The 18,989-nt window shown below is 50.0% G+C and overlaps 1 protein-coding gene across 1 annotated transcript in view; it reads right to left on the reverse strand.

Moving 5' to 3' along the window:
• Nucleotides 1–18,989, reverse strand: part of BCAS3 (BCAS3 microtubule associated cell migration factor) — a 583,611-nt gene that overhangs the window by 13,465 nt on the left and 551,157 nt on the right. The window contains exon 24 of the mRNA XM_061140731.1: nt 9,512–9,679. Coding sequence (XP_060996714.1) covers nt 9,512–9,679 — 168 coding nt within the window. The remainder of the gene's footprint in view (nt 1–9,511; nt 9,680–18,989) is intronic.

The raw sequence follows: 18,989 nt of genomic DNA on the forward strand, positions 1-18,989 counted from the left end.
TAGGGGCCGAAGGGAAAGATGGGTATTTAACCATCCATGACTGTGTTCAACTTTGTTCAGATCTTACACCTCGCAGAAAGGTCAACGGTTAAAGGTGAATTCTCTGGCAGAGGAGGAGGAACAGAGAGAAATCCTCCCTTTTGTTAACCATTTACCCATGTTCATGTCTTCAGAGGAGGGCCCTTATCTGGGGGGTCCAGTGGCTCTTCTCTACCCTTTGCCCAAACCTGTCCATTTCCCACAGGAATCTCTGCTTCCCTGTTGAGGCAACGCCTGGAAAGGGGGCTCTGCAGATTCACCAGTGAGGTCACAGAGGCACTTCCTCCTTGTAGATAGGAATCGGTGTGCTCTGGTGAAAGAATTCAGAGTCGACTTTGGGCAACTGAGAAGTGAGCAGAGATGCTTCTCAGCCCAAAACTTCCGCATTATAGCTCTGCTTTGCCTGGGGCTTTCAACAGCCTTAGAGGAGAAGAGAGGGGTGTGCGGGGTGGCGGGGGGCAGAGGGAAGGGGTGGGCAGGAGAAACTACCCACCAAGAACGGGCCAGGAACCAACAAGTGTGTCTTTTAAACACAATCCCTTTTCCCATTGCTCTGACTGGCTTTCATTGACCTCTCAGGAGCCACAAAAACCCATCCAGTCATTCAGCAAACATTAACTGGAGTTCAGCTTGGCTCTGCTCCCAGTGCTGGATGCTGGGCAGGGAAAAGGCTGCTGGTTAGAGGTAACAAAGATGAACTGGATTCAGTCCAAGGATCCGGAATTGGGCTAAGACACACCGGACAGGCAGTCTAGCTGAGGGAGGGGCTGGAAGGACCACCGGAGCTGAGCCTTACCCCAGTGGGTTGGAGAAGGGAATACGCCGCGGCTCACTAATGTTAAAGGCAACATGCGTGGCCTGTCCTGGGCCGAGCGTCCAGTGCACACGCAATGCAGACGTCCAGAGAGAGGGGGAATTAGAGCCTGGTCTAAAGGCGGGCTGGGTAGGGGCGAGGGCAGCAGACCCCTGGACAGGTCAGCAGGGCTCGTGCTGGGGATGATGGGCGAGGGTGTCAGCACAAAATATGAAGGTGGGGTGACTGCGGAGGGGGTGTTGGGGAGCAGGCTGGGAAGGTACGGGAGACCGAAAGGGACTCTGAAATATGACGGCAGGAGCCAAGGCGGTCAGCTGTGGGCCCAGGAGGGCTGACAGGGAGAGCAGGCCCTGACGTGAGGGTGCCTTCCTTCTCTGGGGTTCCCCTCTCAGGAGTAATGGGCGGGAATGACTCAGGTGACCGGATATTAAGAACCAGAAATTCTTTCTGGACATCTCCTTTTAATCCCACAGCTCTGAGCTATGATTTCCCATCAAAGCTTTCATTTTCTCCTCTGTCCGTCGTAATAAGGGACATCTGCCGAGTGGTGGTGTGACAGGACATTTGCACGGTGGCATGGAGCCTGAGGCGTCGAAGCCGTTTGGGAGGTGGCGGCCTTGAGGACAAGAGACAGGAGGAAATGAGGCGACCAAAGCGCTCAGTAGGGGAATGGCGGCGGCCAGGACGTGAAGGAACTGGAGGCCAACGGTGACTACACTTCATGGCTTCCCTCTCCCAGGCCTTAGAGAGGAGAAAAGTGAGGGAGGGGGAGCTTCCTCTCTCTCTGGGGGCAGGAACTGTGCCCAGGGGCACCTCGGAGAGCCCGCCTACAAGCGGAGCCCCAGAGAGATGGCAGGGTCTCCAGAGGAGGCAGTGGAGGGGGGCCCTGAAAGCATTTGTAAAGACACCGAAGGAGGGAAAATCTAGGGCCCAACTGGGTAAAGCACAGAAGGACCCATGGGACTGGCCAAGTTGCTTGGATGATGTGCTTGCTGGAGAGTAGGGATGTTTAATAGCTAAGAGAGGCCTTTGCAGGTGGCTCAGTGGTAAACAGTCTGCCTGCCAGTGCAGAAGACATGGGCTTGATCCCTGATCCGGGAAGATCCCATGTGCCGTGGCGCAACTAAGCCCCTGCACCACGACTGAGCCCACGCACCCCAGAGCCCGCGCTCCGCAACAAGAGAAGCTGCTGCAGTAGGAAGCCTGTGCCCCGCAACCAGAGAGTCGCCCCTGCTCGCCCCAACTAGAGAAAAGCCCGCGCGGCAACAAAGACCCAGCACAGCCAAAAACAATAAATAAATAAAAAATTTAAAAGCTAAGAGAATTAATTCAGCCCCCATGCCTGCAATTACAGTCACGTGATCACCTGGCACCTGAGATGGGAGGGGTATTATGGCTCCTGCTGCCTTAGCAGGAAAACGTCCCCGAGCCTCAGCAGCGGGGCAGGCAGGAGTTCCAGGTCAATTGAAGGGGCTAATCCTAGAGGAAGGATGCAGGGTCCAGCAAGCTGGGTTATGTGTTTTGGGGTGCCTAGCTGGTCAACTCCAGTACCAATAACTAACATTGGTTGACAGCTGAATTCCTACAGTCCTGAAATGAAAGCTATGAGCATGCACACACACACACACAGTGCTTTGAGTCATCTTTTGCAAAACGTAGGTTGTCAGTGGATATTTATTAATTCACTTATTGAACCCTTCCTGTGATCATTTAAAAACTTCACACTGCTCAAAATGTGCTTTCCACGTTAAGAAGGAAAAAAGGTACTTTTCAAAGTACCTTTACACCTTTTCGAAGAGTAAAGATAAAGATTTCTGACAGAAATCTTTGGAAGACCTTGAGTTGAAAATAATCTCATAGCCTTTTTGGCTTAGTAATTAATATACATTCAGGAAAACTCAGAGGATTTAGCAGAATAAACTAGAGCATTGGTTTCCAAACTAGATTACAATTCATCAATGTGTTGTAAAATCAATTTAGTGGGTCCAGACTGCATTAAAAAGAATGAAATAAAATAATCCTAGAGTGCTTTGCCCATACTACTGTTTTCTGAAAGTTTTATTTGAGTAAGAAATATTTGAGACAAAGTATATTTGAGTAAGGAAGTAAGTTATTTCTGATGGAAGGTAAGAGGTAAAGATTGAGCCCCTAGTATGATCCCCAAGAGTAACTGCTTCTTGACTAGAATAGAGTCAGTTAAAGAGATACTGGACACAGTTCCCTGTGCTATGCAGTAAATCCTTGTTTGTTATTTTATATATAGTGGTGCATATATGTTAATCCCAAACTATACTCAGTATTTTGTAATAACCTATATGGGAAAAGAATCTGAAAAAAATATGTATGTATGTATAACAATCACTTTGCTGTAACTGGAAACTAACAACATTGTAATCAATTATTTTTCAATTTAAAAAAATACTTTATAAAGAAAGAAAGAGATGCTGAACAGAAAAAGTTGCAGCCTCTTTCCTACCCTGAGTGCTGTGATCAAAAAGGAGAATGAAACAGTGTTCCCAGGACTGTAGGAAGCCACAGTCATGGGGAAGAGATGGTCCCTCTTGACCATGACTGCTGACTTAGTGAGCTCCTAAGAGTCAACAGCAGCCAGGGGAGGCAGCCTTCAACAGACACGTGTCAGGAATATTTAAAGCAGCTGATCACAACCTGTGAATTAGGCCTAAGGGCTTTTGCTATTGGATGTGGGAGAAAGCCAAAAAAAAAAAAAAAAAAAGACAAGGTTTAGCTAAACAATGATTGAAAGAGTTAAAGTCTAAAGTGACAATGAAATTAATATGTATCCAGGTGTTTATGAAAATTTTTTTGTATTGTTTTATCTTTGTTGTTGTTGTTTAGTCGCTAAGTTGTGTCTGACTCTTCGAGAACCCCATGGACTATAGCCCACCAGGCTCCTCTATCCATGGGATTTCCCAGGCGAGAATACTGGAGTGGGTTGCCATACCCTCCTCCAGGGGAATCTTCCTGACCCAGAGATCGAACTTGCATCTCTGATGTCTCCTGTGTTGGCAGGCGGATTCTTTATGGCTGAGCCACCAGGGAAGCCCAGGTTATGTCTGCCCTCAGACACAAAACGACTGGAATAAGTAAATGTTTTGCTTATGGAAAAAAAAAAATCCTATTTTTCTAGAAAAGGCAATATTGAAAGGAATGTCTGCTAAGCAGGAATTAGTCAAGTTATTTTGAGGGGGAGTGACGGAGAAAGGAGGGGGCCGCGGGAGACAGCATTCCAGGCCGAAGGAGAAGTATGTGCAGAGGCCCCGCAGGCAGAGAGAGCACGTGTACTCAGGGACCCTCTGGGGAGTTCAGCGGGGCCGGGGCTCGCCCAGAGCAGGGACAGGAGCCTGGAGAGAGGGCAGTGGCTGGTCACGAAGGACTTTGTGCACGATAGGCTGTGAATCCAGGAGAAGGACAAAGCTGAGGGCAGAGGAGTCATGGGCAGGGGCCTGGAGAGATGGGCTTGGAGATCAGGAGAGAAAGTCAACCTGGAGATGTTTTGGAAATCATCGGTTTATGGATACTAACTGAGGCCACGGAAGCGGAGGAGATGGCCCTGGATGGAGGGAGGGAGGGGAGAAAGGGTCTAGATAGGGCCTTGAGATATGGATTTAAGAGTGACAGAGGAAGAAAACTCAGGGAAAGGATGGAGAAGTAGCTGGAGGCAGAAGAAAACCAGAGGCGTGAGGTGAGGCAGGAACCGCAGGGAGATCACTCCAACATCACCGGGCCTGGCTCCCCAGGCCAACACTGGGGCAACTTGGATATTCAGGGGTTCCTCTGGGGAGGATGGGTGTTGTGGTTGGGCAGGCTGGGGGCAGGGACTGCTCCTCCTCTAGACAGGAGGAAAGGGGAAGGTTTTTAGGGTCTGGGTGCAGGAGGCCAAGGGATTTCTCAAATGCTGACCATTCTCTTCTGAGCAGGAGAGACAAGCTGGTGGGGTAAGAGATTTGAGGGGAACAGGAAATCTGAAATAGTGTCCATGAAGAAGGAAAGAGACCGATTTCAAGATGGTGGATGGATGGAGCACAATTGCCATACTGAATAAAGAGCAGACTAATTCATACTTAATAGACAGCAATAACATGAGACAAATAATAAAATACAAACTCTCAGAGGACCAGAGACCTGGAGAATCTCTAAGGGAATGAAAGCAGGCTGGAGACCACGGCAGTAATGCAGGGGCTACTGCAAAACTGCTAACATAGAGGTTAAATGCAGGATCCCATTCACCCAGCAGTTACTGCACACCCACCACATGCCAGACACTGTTCTAGGCACTGCTGTCTCCTGTGAAAGATGAGCGTAAACTGAGAATCAGAAGAAATGCAGAAAGACTGCCTGGGCTCACTGGGGAGTAGAGACCGTACACTGGCAGAGGGGCGCAGACCCATCTGAACAGTTCATGACTCTTCTTCAGCCACCGAAGTGTGCAAGCAGAGTTGGCTTGACCTAAATTTTGCTTTGCTGAATGGGGACAGTGGAAAGGTAACAGGTGCGAGAGATGTGATGATGTTAGAGAGAAAGCAACTCAGTCAGTTATTTTCGAGCTGGACTTGCCAATCCCACATGTGATCTAATTATTCATAGACTACTTGGTCAGCAGCCATCCTGGAGGACAGAGCCAACACCTGCCTCATAGTCAACCATGTTTTAAAACAGATCTTCTCTGACTCTTATATGCATGGTGAAAGTGAAAGTGTTAGTCGCTCAGTCGTGTCTGACTCTTTGTGACTTCACGGACTGTAACCCGCCAGGCTCCTCTGTCCATGAAATTCCCCAGGCAAGAATACCTGAGTGGGTTGCCATTTCCTTCTCCAGGGGGCCTTTCCCAAGCGGGGAACAAACCCGGGTCTCCGCATTCCAGGCAGACTTCACTGTCTGAGCCGCCAGGGAAGCCCCATGCACAGAGATCTCGTCCAAGTCCAGGTGCTGATTCAGCAGGGTTCGGTGAGGCCCGAGATTCTGCATTTCTAATCAGCTTCCGGACACAGATGTTGCTGCTGGTTCACATACCGTTCTTGGAAGAGTAAGGTTTTGAAAGGTTTTGCTTTACTTTGGGGGAGACCTGTTTTGTACTATGGTGCAGCTTACCAGTGGAATGCTGGAGCTGGTTGACTGTTACACTTTCAGGAATTCTGCTAGATGACTGACATCATGTTGACAGCCTGAAACTGGCTGTAATGGGAGCTTCTGTGCTATGGAAATGCCCAAATGCTATAAATCAGGACTTTCCTGCTTCCCTTTGCAGAGCCGGCTGTTAAACACTTACTAGCACTGCTGCTGCTGCTAAGTCACTTCAGTCGTGTCCGACTCTGTGCGACCCCATAGACGGCAGCCCACCAGGCTCCCCCGTCCCTGGGATTCTCCAGGCAAGAACACTGGAGTGGGTTGCCATTTCCTTCTCCAGTGCATGAAAGTGAAAAGTGAAAGTGAAGCCGCTCAGTCATGTCCGACTCTTAGCAACCCCATGGACTGCAGCCCACCAGGCTCCTCCTGCCATGGGATTTTCCAGGCAAGAATCCTGGAGTGGGTTGCCACTGCCCTCTCTAACTTACTAGCACATCACTGGCTAAATCTGTATAAGAGTGAAACATGGATACAGTGGGTTTTGGCATCAGGGGTCATGAAAGCATGCGCCATTCACACATTGATAAAGAGGCCACCTGTCCCAGATGTACACTAAATGAAGAAACTGCTGGAGGCATGACAGGAACTGATCGTCTCTGCTGCCTCGGAGTAACCAACAGAGGTAGATGCCTGGGTCACCCTGTCCTCCACCCAGAGAAGCAGGCTGTGCAAGGAGAGACGGGGACTGGTAGGCTCCTTTGAGCAAAGGGTGACTTGCAGGAAATTCTCAACCACATCGCACTGTACTTCCCTGGCTATCCCCGGGCAGCAGGCTGACTCTGCTGTGGGTGTGTCAGCCTGCCCTTTCTAGGACCCACGGCTGCCCTGCTAGGCTGATACTTTATCTGGAGTTGCGAAATGCGAAGACCGAATCTCAACAAAGGCAGAGGGGAACAGGTTAACCTTCCACGATATCTGCTTTACTTAGTGACCTTTAAAATCAAGGCAGAGATGGGACTTCCCTGGCGGTCCAGTGGTTAAGACTTCGTCTTCTAATGCAGGGGGTGAGGGGTTCAATCCCTGATTAGGGAGCTGGGATCCTACATATCTCAAGGTCAAAATACCAAAACACAGAAGAGAAGCAGTGTTATAACAAATTCAATAAGGACTTAAAATGGTCCACGTCAAAAATAAAAGATTTGAAAAAATAAAAAACCAAGGCAGAGTTTTATATATATATGTGTGTGTGTGTGTGTGTGTATACACACACACACACGCACACACACATGTTTAAGTAAACCAAATGAATCCCATTTGGTGACAGTTTGGGGAGGAAAATGAAATCCCTCAGCTCTCAAAGGGCGTCTCCTATTTTCTGACCTGTGGGTCAGGCAGTTTTAATTTCCTCTCTCTCTCTCTCTGTTTTAATTTCATGAACCCGCTTAAGGCCACAAAGACTCCTGAACCCCTCAGCTGTCCGGCAGATGAACCGCTGCCAGCTTCTCTCAGGTTACTGATACTCTGTGCCAGGCTGAAGCTCCCCAGCCCGGCCTGAGCGCGCCTTCCCGTCTGACTGCTGGGTGATACGGCCGGGCTCTCCGGGGTTTCCGGGGAAGGCGGCTGGGAGGCAGGCCGACCCTGAGCCGCTCTGGCCCTGGAAGAGTGGCTCCTGGACGTGTGTCCGCTGCCACTGGCCCTGCTGGTGTGAGCGGGGGTCAGTGGAGCCCCAGGGGTGCAGGGGAAAGCTGGGCCACGAGCGAGGTTCACGAAGGGAAAAGCTTTTCTTCCTATCGGCCAGCTTCCGAGCAAAATGGGATTAGTAAGTGTTAGTCCCTCAGTTGTGTCCAACTGTGATTCCATGGACAGTAGCCCGCCAGGCTCCTCTGTCCACGGAATTCTCCAGGCAAGGATACTGGAGTGGGTAGCGATTCCCTCCTCCAGGGGATCTTCCCGACCCAGGGATCAAACCCGGGTCTCCTGCATTGCAGGCGGATTCTTTACCATCTCAGCCACCAGGAAAGCCAAATGGGGTTCAAGTCCCCTGATAATGGCTCTGAGCCTCATCTCCGGGTCCAGGTGGGAGAACAATGGTGTGATGACCTGCCATTCACAAGTCAGAGGGTTTTACAAGGAGGGCTGAGAGGTGGTGTGCCTGTGTGTGTGGGAGTCAAGGGGGCAGAACACGGTTGGTTGCAGCTTCTAAGGCCTGCATCTTCCTTTTCAGGGAAGAAGGAGGCATGGAGCAGGGGGAAGGAGGGGTTGGTCCTCAGAGACGGCGGTCTCCCGTGGCTGGATAAGGCACCTCTCCATCTCTAGCCAACTCCTTCTCTTGCATCTGTTCTGTTCGTTTGCCAATTATCACATGAGCACTATGCGCAGGCATGAAGCTAGTGCTGTGGAGATAGAGTTGAGGACAATATGTTTCTATCCTCTTAGGACAGAATCAGAGGAACTGAATGGGATGGGAAAGAAGAGAGGGAAAACTTAACCACTAAACCCAAAGATCTAAAAGACCTAGAGGTTCCCCAGGGAATTGGGACAGCGTGATAACGTCAGGCATTCTGAGTTCTGCCAAAAATGCTTTGCCTCTCAGTCTTGCTGGTCCTGCTTCCTGCCCCAGGCATGTCTGTTTCTCCTCCCTGGGAATCCTCTCTCCAAGGAGGCATGTGGAGCGGGGATGGAGCGGTTCACGGTAAAGGACAACAGGCTGGAGAGGACTCAAGCAGGCAAGAGTGGGAAGACCTACAGCCAGGATCTGAGGATCTGCGCTCCATCCCCTGGTGACCTCAGAACACCGAGAAGATGCCTGTCGGGTGGTCCTCCTCGGACATAAACGCTGAGCTAGAGCCGTCACTAACCACACAGAAGTCTAGGAGGAGCTTTAGAAAAAAGGAGAGGCAGGCTGTGTTGTAATTCTGTAGAGATGGAAGGGTTGTGGCCTTTCCTCAGTGCATACATGTGTGTGTGTGTTTGTGCTTAGAGCTGCCTGCCAGGGGCAGGGCTCACCCAATCATCTAAGGACGCAAGAAACTGCCCGAGCCCTCAATTGCCGGACTCAGTGGCAGACAACAGTGCCAAGGCCAAAGGCAGCGTAAGAAAAAGCTGTCTGGCGCAGGTGGGGGCGGGGGGCGGTGGTCACACCAACCCTGCCTGCTTCATCCTTGCCCCCTCGGGGCTCGCAGGGCCCACTGAAACTCGCCAATCTATAAAGCCTACAGCAGGACAGAGGAAGGTGCAACCTTAGCATTCGTCACCCAGAGGCTGCTGAAACCTTAGGGGCGCAAGACGGTCCCTTCCCCTGGAGAAGGCTGCCTTCAGGGCACCGCCTATACAACACAGTGGTGGAACCACAGCAAGTCTGTAGGCATCAGTCCATGGAGCAGGGGTTGGTTCCATGGAAACTCCTGTCTGCACCAATACCAGCAGCTTCCAGAATGGATGGCAACCAGAGTGTTAACTAGAGAAACACGGGGTGTTAAGACAAACACACGCACCCTCTCCCAGCAGAGAAGCTCCACACCCACAGGCGCCGCTCATGACCAAGTCAGGCCAGGAGTGCGAGGCCACCTTTACCTGCTCCGGGTCCCACCACGTCCCGGCTCGGGGACTCAGCCATGGCGTCGGCCAGCCGCTCCCGCAGGCCCTCCTCGCTGTGCTCCATGGAGGCCATGTGCCGCAGCCCAAAGCCCTCTGGCCAGCTCCCGCACACCTCCAGCAGGGTCACGCTCCGGTCGAAGGTACCTGCAGCACACGGGGACATCCGACCTGAGTCACCTTGCCGAGGGCAGGCTGTTCTCGGCGCTGGCCCACCGCCACCTCCCCGCCCCTGCCCAGGGCCTGTTTCAGCCCTTCCCGAGGACGGAGAAGGGAACACCATGAAACACAGATGCTCAGGGCAGAGCAAGACAGCTCATGCCACCAGCTCAGGGCATGGAGACCTCCACGGTGTGGGGCTAGTAGTTTTTGAACTGTTTTCTTTTTCTTTTTTTCCCTACTGAGTGGCTTTTAAGACCTTTATTCCCTGACCAGGGATTGAACCTAGGCCCTCAGCAGTGAAAACGTAAACAGTCCTAACCAAAAAGAGTCCTAACCACTGAACTGCCAGGGAATGCCCTGAACTGTTTTCTGAGGACCTGCAGGGTTCCTCTGAAGTCTTCAGGGAATACTTCAGGCTGGAGGTCAAAGGCAGCGAACTCCTTGCCCAGGTTCAAGCAAAACTCCCCTTACTTGACTCTGGTAATGCAAGAGTCAAGGCGTCCCCTAAAGCTTCATTTTTCAAATGGCTTACCTAGTCCACACTAAAAAAAAAAAAAGTTTTCAAAGCCACTATAGCCTCTAACCTATACCAAACGTCCTCATTTTACATCTGAAGCTCAGAAAAGTTACATCCCAAGATTCAACAGCAGGTTTGTGGGCCAGTTTGGTTCAAGGACTTGGATGGCCTGACAGCTCAGTCTACACCTCATTCTCCTCCACTGCACAGAGTTCCCCAGGACATGAGCATCACGGGGCACTATTTGAGGTGGCAGCAGCAGGAGGGCTGGGTGACAGCCTTTCTACAAAGATCTTTCCTCCATCGGAAGCTGCACCCCAGTTCCAAAGAGTACACAGTGCTCTGCTGAATGCCAAGCTTAGACTTTACGTGCAAGATCACTTCAAAGGCTACCTTTAAATGATTTGACTTTATTATACAGCAAATCTTCTGTGAAAGCTTATTTCAGCCACTCTCTCTTGGAAGGAGATTATAGTCATGCTCTGTTACTTTAAGCACATACTCTCTCCCCAGTGATTAGGTAACTGAATCCACCACATTTATTGGGTTTGGTTCCTGCCAGCACCAGGAAGATGGGGGGAAAATGCAAATGCCTATGTTTCCCAAAGTTAAAAGTACACCAACACACACTCTTTTTATCGGGCCTTGCTTCTCCTCTTTGATCAGCCGTCAGAAACTATCTTCCCTCGGCAGTCTGGACTGGGCAGTGTCAGCGCACACTCTCTGCCAATGACAGGTGGTAATAGAGAGGGTGCGAGCCCCAGCCCCGGCAGGCGGCCCTGCCTCTGATAACGGCCCAAGCATCAAGGTGATAACCATTCGTAAACACTCCGACAGCCGGTGACTCCATACATCAGCAAAGAGGGCCAGATAATCCTGGGCTCTCCTGACCAGACAAAGGCCCTTGGCCAGTCCGCTGGGATTTCTATGTGTGGCTGGGGTCACTCCTGGCTCCTGAATGTCATCAGCCAAGTTTGGCTTTGATTTATCTCTTGCCTAATTGGAGGGTGGATTCCTGGTGCCGGAGGAATGGGCAGCGTCTATAAATGCATCTCCCCGGGAAGGGGCTCACCTGGGGCGGGGGTTGCCGGGGATCAGCTTGCTAGGTGGGACCCTGGAACGGGGACCTGCCCCGTACACCGTCCTCTCCCCATCGGGCAGGGTCAGGTGATGGGCCTGGGGAGCCAGGCGCTAGGCAGTGGGGCCCGAGTGCTCAGAGTGTCAGCCCTCCAGAGGCCTGGGCTGTGCTCGTCTTGCCCGGGAGCCCACATTCAGTATCAGCGTCAACCACGACTCAAAGGTGCCCAGTCCCCAAGGAGACACAAGGACTGATGACACCCAGCGGTCTGGGAGTCCACAGTCCACTCACTAGGTGGGGAGAGGCAGGCCCCTGCTTGTCCCTTTTCCATTTCTGAAGTGGAGCTAATAACACTTTGCCCTGTGTCAAAGGAGGGGAGAGATTAAGCGAGGTTCCTGCCAGCTCTCCTCCAGCATTGCCCCACTCTTAGTTGACAAGATCAAGAGCTACAGCACCAGTGTTCCTCTGAAGGGTCTGCCTGGGACGTCTATGCCTAGTAATTTACAGAAGAGGAGATTAACAAGAATACATGGGCACACTCCTCTTCCCTTTGCGCTCAGGGCCGAGGTGGCAGCTGCTGCTTCTTTTTTTTAATGGACAGAGATGTCCCAGAGCCTGGGAAAGGAAAGAGAACCACTGTTCCTTTTCTCATTTGCAAGAACACGGTGCCTGCCTTGAGAAAGGTGCTCTGTTAAGGTTTGTATGGACTGTGTTCGGAAGTCACGGCAGGTAAGCTGAGAGAAGGACCAGGAGGAATATCAGAAGCCAAATGAAGACAACAAGACAATGCAGCAGGTGTTAGAGCAAAAAGCGTGCAGGACAGAGGCTGTGACAGAGGGTGAAGGCCAGAGGAGTCTGTGATATTTTAAGGGACAAAGTGACAGGATACAGGAGAAAAAGATCAGGAGTTAGTGTTATAGTGGAGAATGGAAGCAGAAATATAGGATCCACACAGATGAGCTGTATGTGTACTGGCTCTGGGCAAGCCGATTATCTTTCTGGGCCTCTGACTCCTCATCCATAAAAGTGGAAAAACAATACAGTCTCACAGGGGTGTTGCAGGGTGTGTGTTAGATAAATGGCGTATGGTGAGTACTCTGCACATAACTGGTATGCTCGTGTATATGTTAATAATAACAAGTTTACACCATGTGAAGCATCATCATAAATGTTGACTATCACGATCCTGAGAGGCAGGACGGGTACCACTCCAGCATACGGAAGAGGAGCTGAAAGTGCAGAGAGATTCCGGGGTAGGCTCAGGGTCTCTGAGGGACAGATCTGGAACACAGGCTGCTAGTCCTTAGCTGGGAGCTCATTCTATCAGCGGCATCTGCCCTGGAGAACTGTTCTAGGGAGAAATCACCCCTGTCTTCCTTAACTTGTTCTGGGAACTCCTGTCACCTTCAACCATGACCTTTTAAACATGCCTCCCATTCCCAACCTGCCCAAGTTTCTTGGAGTATCATAATCAAAGCTATAACAAACCTAGACAGTGTATTAAAAAAGCAGAGACATCACTTTGCTGACAAAGGTCCATCTAGTCAAATCTATGGTTTTCCCAGTAGTCATGTACAGATATGAGAGTTGGACCATAAAGAAGGCTGAGTGCCAAAGAATTGATTCCTTCAAACTGTGGTGCTGGAGAAGACTCTTGAGAATCCCTTGGACAGCAAGGAGATAAAACCAGTCAATCCTAAAGGAAATCGACCCTGAATATTCATTAGAAGGACTGATGCTGAAGCTGAAGTTCCAATACTTTAGCCACTTGTTGGGAAGAGCCGACTCACTGGAAAAGACCCTGATGCTGGTACAGATTGAAGGCAGGAGGAGAAGGGGATGACAGAGGATGAGATGGTTGGATGGCATCACCGACTCAATGGACATGAGTTTGAGCAAACACCAGGAGATGGTGAAGGTCAGGGAGGCCTGACGTGCTGCAGTCCATGGGGTTGCAAAGAATCAGACACGACTAAGCGACTAAACAACAAACAAATCATGATTATGCTGAGGAGCCATTCTGTGTGTTGGATGGCACCCAGGAGAAAAGAAAAATTGATAGGGGATCTTTGCTCTCTCTTAGCAAGGGTGCTATGAGGAAGCAGGGGGTAGGAGGCTGGGGATACAAAAGGGAAGTGAAGTGTTAGTCACTCAGTCGTGTCTGACTCTTTGCAACCCCATGGACTGTGGCCCGCCAGGCTCCTCTGTCCATGGAATTTTTCAGGCAAGAATACTGGAGTGGGTAGCCATTTCCTTCTCCAGAGGATCTTCCCAACCCAGGTCTCCCACACTGCAGGCAGATTCTTTACCAGCTGAGCCACCAGCCAAGCCCCTTCCCAAGCAAGTGCTCAGCAAAGGAGCATCCGATCATTTCTACTGTCCTGAGAGGCCGCAGCGGGGATGTACTCAGTGGTCCTGCTTAGAGGGTGAGGAGGAGTCCCAGCAGAGGCTCAGCAGTGCCCCTTCCTGCCCATCCTTCCACCCCTCCAGTGCAGATGAGGGCAGCAAAGGAGCTCACGAGGTCTCCTCGTCCTGGAGCGAGAGAAGGGCTGCAGGTGTGTGTGTGCGTCAGCAGGCGCCGGGGTGAGAGGCCAAGCCCTGGGGAGAGTGAGGTCACCTCTGGGCTCTTAGGCAACTGCATATCTTGTCAGCGTGGTCGACGCTGCCATCATTCATCTGGCCAGCCCACAGACACTCCATCAGATGGGCTGGCCCTTTGAGCCCCATTATGGTGGGGAAGGGTCAGTTTCAAGGGGATGAAGACACTTAGAGCAGGCTGCTGGCAAAGCACAAAATACACGTACTTAGCAACTCAGATCTTCAGCTGAAGCAGCCCTCTGCTGCTTACCAAGCCCTCTCACGTTGGTTATTTTCGTGAACTCACACATTCATCAAATACGGATTCGTGTCCACTGTGATACGAGTGAGGCACCGTGCTGAGGGGTGGGGATACAAAGTGAGCCAAAAAACAAACAAAAAAAGGCCCATAAAGCTCGGGGAAGCAACCGTGATCACCATTTCACAGATCCGCATTTTACTGAGACTGGCAGCGGTGAGACGACTGAAGGTCCTGAGTGTGACAGTCTTCCCTGATACTTCCTGGGAGCCCCTTCCTTCAGGCCCACCTCCCACCCTACTTTTCCCAGAATATATTTCCTAAGATTCAGTTTAAGTCCCATTGGCGCAAGGAAATGTTATAATGATAATCGAAGTTATCAGGAGCGCTCTTCCATGAAGTTTGATTGTCTACAAATTTCTTTACCTGTTGGGGTGAAGCTGGTGAAAGCAATAAACTTACCACCCCCCAAATGTGCATGTTGGCAAACATGAAATGATACAGGCCATTTTGGGGCACTGATGGATGCCTCTGAAGCTCATCCTCAGATTCCCAGGTTAATGAGGCTGGTTTCATGGCATCCTTCCCATGCTGCCTGACATGATTCACACGATCTGCTCTTTAACCTAGTTTAGAAGCCGCTTGAGGGCATGGATTCCTCCAGAAGCCACAAGTCTGTAATAAGCACCGGACTGTGTGTATTGCGCTTGCTCAGAACATGTTTATTGACTGATTACAACCATCTGAGAAATTTGACTGTCGCTCTGGAGTCAATATACCCTTTGGGCATATTGTCCCAGAGATTATGCCTTTAGGGCCAGCACGGGGAGGGGGAGAGATGGCGGTGGGCAGAAAAAGAAGCTAAAATTAGAGGAAGGAAAAAGCTAAGTAAGTGAGCAGAAGAAAATGCTGCAATATCACTTCCTACTGTCTTCTCTGCACTTATTTTAGAGCCGAGATTCTGGGAAGTGGAAGAACCAAAACAATCTGCCTTGGATGACAACAGAGAGTCAGGCTTGTACAGGTGAGTTTCCTGAATCCTTCATCCCAATTGGGCATCCTGTGTTATACTGTCTCCCCAGAGGAGAAATAGGTCAGGTTCTTGGGTTTCACAAGCCCATTAAAGGCCTGCCAATGACAGCTGGTGAGCCAGCAAGGTCTGGGGAGGCTGGGGGCACACGTGCTCTGTCTTTTGTGCACCACTGTCAAGGGGCAGGGAAGACCAGCGGGTGAGGCAGCATGGGGGAGCTGGGATGTCCTCGGAGCTGATAGTGTCTAATCACACCCTCACTGTTTAGGAGACTGTGGCTCAGCCTCCTCTTTGAACTTTCATGAGAGCCTGTTGATCTGATTTCCAGCCACCAGGGAGGCCTGGTACCAAGAGTAAAACTTGTCATTAAACAATGCTCTTCAAGGCACAAGCCCTCGGGATGAGAGCGCGTGATGATCATGACATCCATGATAACTCAGAGATGATCCCAGGTATGATGAGACCAGCCACTGGAGAGTCTCCCCGCCTGCTCTCCAAACTAGCTCACCAAACTGAGCTCCAGACTGGTGCTTTCTCTACGCGACAGGTGCTTTCACGTAAGCACGGGGTGCAGATATTAGCTTCCTGGTTACTAGGTGTGGCTGCGGGCATGTTTCACTATGTCAGCATGCGCTATGCCATGGCTGACAGTCATGGGAAGGGAGGTTGAGGGCAGAGGAGGACCCCACCTGTCCCTCTCAATCCTTCAAGTCACTTCCCAAGATAGCTGTAACCCACATTCACCGACGGAGTACAGAGCAATCTTGTAGGACTCAGATTATCGAATGTTCACCAAACTTGTGGCCAGGTACCACCTCTGTTCCATAGTCATCCATTTGGCTGTGAGGTTCAGATTTGGGAGTTGAGTCATTTTTAAAGGCTCTACTTCTCCAGTTCAGAAGTGAACTTAGGAAGAGAAGGGAAAGGTACCAACCAAGCACAGAAACACCTAGGCTGATGCTGGAAGCCAGGGGATGCGTCCAGATGAGATGATGGCACGTCTGTCCTCACGGGCCCTTGGGGCCACAAGCAGGAAGGGACTATTCACTGTTCATCAGAGGTCTGTGAACAGACGGCTGTGAGGGACCAACATGTCAAAGGCACTTGAGCCAGGGAACAGGAGTTCAACAGTAAGGGAGACACCAAGAATTTCTTTGTAATGTAAAATAGAGGAGTTAAAAGCAATGATACAATGATACAAATGATACAATGATACAAATGAACTTATTTACAAAACAGAAATAGACACACAGATTTAGAGAAGGAACTTATGGTTGCCAGGTGGTAAGGATGGTGGGAAGGGATAATTAGGAAGTTTGGGATGGACATGTACACACTGCTATATTTGAAATGGATAGCCAACAAGGTCCTATTATATAGCACAGGGAACTCTGCTCAATGCTATGTGGCAGTCTGGATGGGAGGGGAGTTTGGGGGAGAATGGACACATGTATATGTATGGCTGAGTCCCTTTGCTGTCCATCTGAAACTACCGCAACATTGTTAATCTGCTATACTCCAATATAAAATAAAAAGTTTTAAAATAAACAGATAAATAAATTAGTGAATAGGAAAAAAAAAGTCATTTTGACAACTACTTGCCCAACTGCAATGTTTGATCACAACTCATACTTTAAAAGCTTATAATATAGATGACAAATCCAGACATCCAGGCTGTAACTGGAATTCTCCTATTGGCTTTTCTGCTTAGTCTAGGCCTTTAGTTCCCCCACTTACCACATGGAGAATAAACGAGTGACTCTCATTTAAGGGGTCTGCTAATATCTTCAAAGTAATTCATAGTAATGCACAAACAGAGTAATGGTGAAATGATGTTTGAGGTTCCTAAGGTATCCAAGGGCACCAAATTTCATTTTCTGTGAAAAAGTGAAAGTGAAAGTCGCTCAGTTGTGTCTGACTCTGCGACCCCACGGACTATACAGTCCATGGAATTCTCCAGGCCAGAATACTGGAGTGGGTAACCTTTCCCTTCTCCAGGGGATCTTCCCAACCCATGGATCGAACTCAGGTCTCGTGCATTGCAGGTGGATTCTTTACCAGCTGAGCCACAAGGGAAGCCCAAGAATATTGAGTGGGTAGCCTATCCCTTCTCCAGGGGATCTTCCCCACCCAGGAATTGAACTGGGGTTTCCTGCATTGCAGGTGGATTCTTTACCAGCTGAGCTACCAGGGAAGCCCTCATTTTCTGTGAACCAGTTCCACTAATCAAACAACCACCCCTGTAAAGAAGTCTTGTCTGGAAGAAGCAAGGAAGGATTCTCCCACCAAACTTTGGTGGGAGCGCAATGCTGCCAACACCTTGATTTTGAACTTCTGACCTCAGAAATATGAAAGAATAAATTTCTGTTGTTTTAACTCACCAAATTTGTAGTAATTTGTTACAGCAGACTTATGCAAATAATACATCTATAAAACAGGGAAATGAATATCTGCCTTCCAGGGCTGTCACGAGCATCTGACCAAGCAGTACATGAAAGGCCTTCCCTGATGGTCCAGAGGTTAGAGTCCGCCTGCCAACACAGGGGACAAGGGTTCGATCCTTGGTCCTGGTTGATCCCGCATGCCAAGAAGCAGCTAAGCCTGTGCGTCACTACTGAGCCTGTGCTCTAGAGCCTGAAAGCTGCAACAGGAGAACCACTGCGATGAGAAACCTGTATACCGCCACGAGAGTAGCCCCCACTCACCACTATGAGAGAACGCCTGAGTGCAGCAACGAAGGCCCAGTGTGGCCAGAAATAAACAAATACAGACAGTGCAGGAGAGTGCTTGGTGTAAGCACAGGGCCACCGGGCCCCTCCAACATAGCAGACAAACCGGGGGCTGTGTGAGCACCTCTTCTTAAGGACAGTGGGATCTGTGAAAGGCTTAGAAAGTGAGCGGGGGCACTTACAGGCCAGAAGACAAGCAGCTTGAGGAAGATACTGGGTGGGGAGGGGAAAACAGTCATATCAGCTCCTAGTCTGGTCAATGCCATCGTGAAACCTAAGTGCATCTGTGTCATTACGTATCCAGGGCCTGTGATGGGGAGTCACAGCATCCACACGGGTGTGTGTCCCCGCTTCTCTGAGGATGCCTGCAGGGGGCACAGGGGAGCAGGACAGGTGGCCTTGGCTTCGAGGTCAGGTCCTTCACATCCTCTGATCTCCTCATCTGAGGGGGGAACAGGATGCTCGTCACCCTAAATTCTTTAATGAATAAACAGGACTGTAGTCAACATGGGTAAGGATGAAACGAGATAGACTGTTGCTAATGGGAATATGGGCTTCCCTGAAGGCTCAGTGGTGAAGAATCTGCCTGCCAATGCAGGAGACACGGTTTGATCTCTGGGTCGGGATGATCATGTGGAGAAGGAAATGGCAACCCACCCCAGTATTCTTGCCTGGGAAAGCCCACGAGCAGAGGAGCCGGGCGGGCTACAGCCCATAGGGTTGCAAAGAGTCAGATATGACTTACTGACTAAACAACAACAACAAAATGGGAATATTATAGATATAAATCATCCAAAGGGCAATGTGGCAATATGTATAAAGAGCCTTTTAAAAACATGCCCAACTGCTGACCTGGGGATGCCACTTCCAGAAACCTAACCCAAGTAAATAAGATGCCAACAACCTTCATGCACACAGATGCTCACTGCCACTTTAAAAACAGGCTATTTGTTAGTAAACTATGCTTCATTGTGGCAGAAGAATACTAGGTAGTCTTGAAAAATGATGTTTATAATCGTAGACGTTCTATAAGAGATGATGTTAAATGATTTGAGATCAATAGATACACACTACTAGATACAAAACAGATAAACAACAAGACCTA

The sequence above is a fragment of the Dama dama genome, chromosome 5, assembly GCF_033118175.1.
Source record: "Dama dama isolate Ldn47 chromosome 5, ASM3311817v1, whole genome shotgun sequence".
NCBI lineage: Eukaryota > Metazoa > Chordata > Mammalia > Artiodactyla > Cervidae > Dama > Dama dama.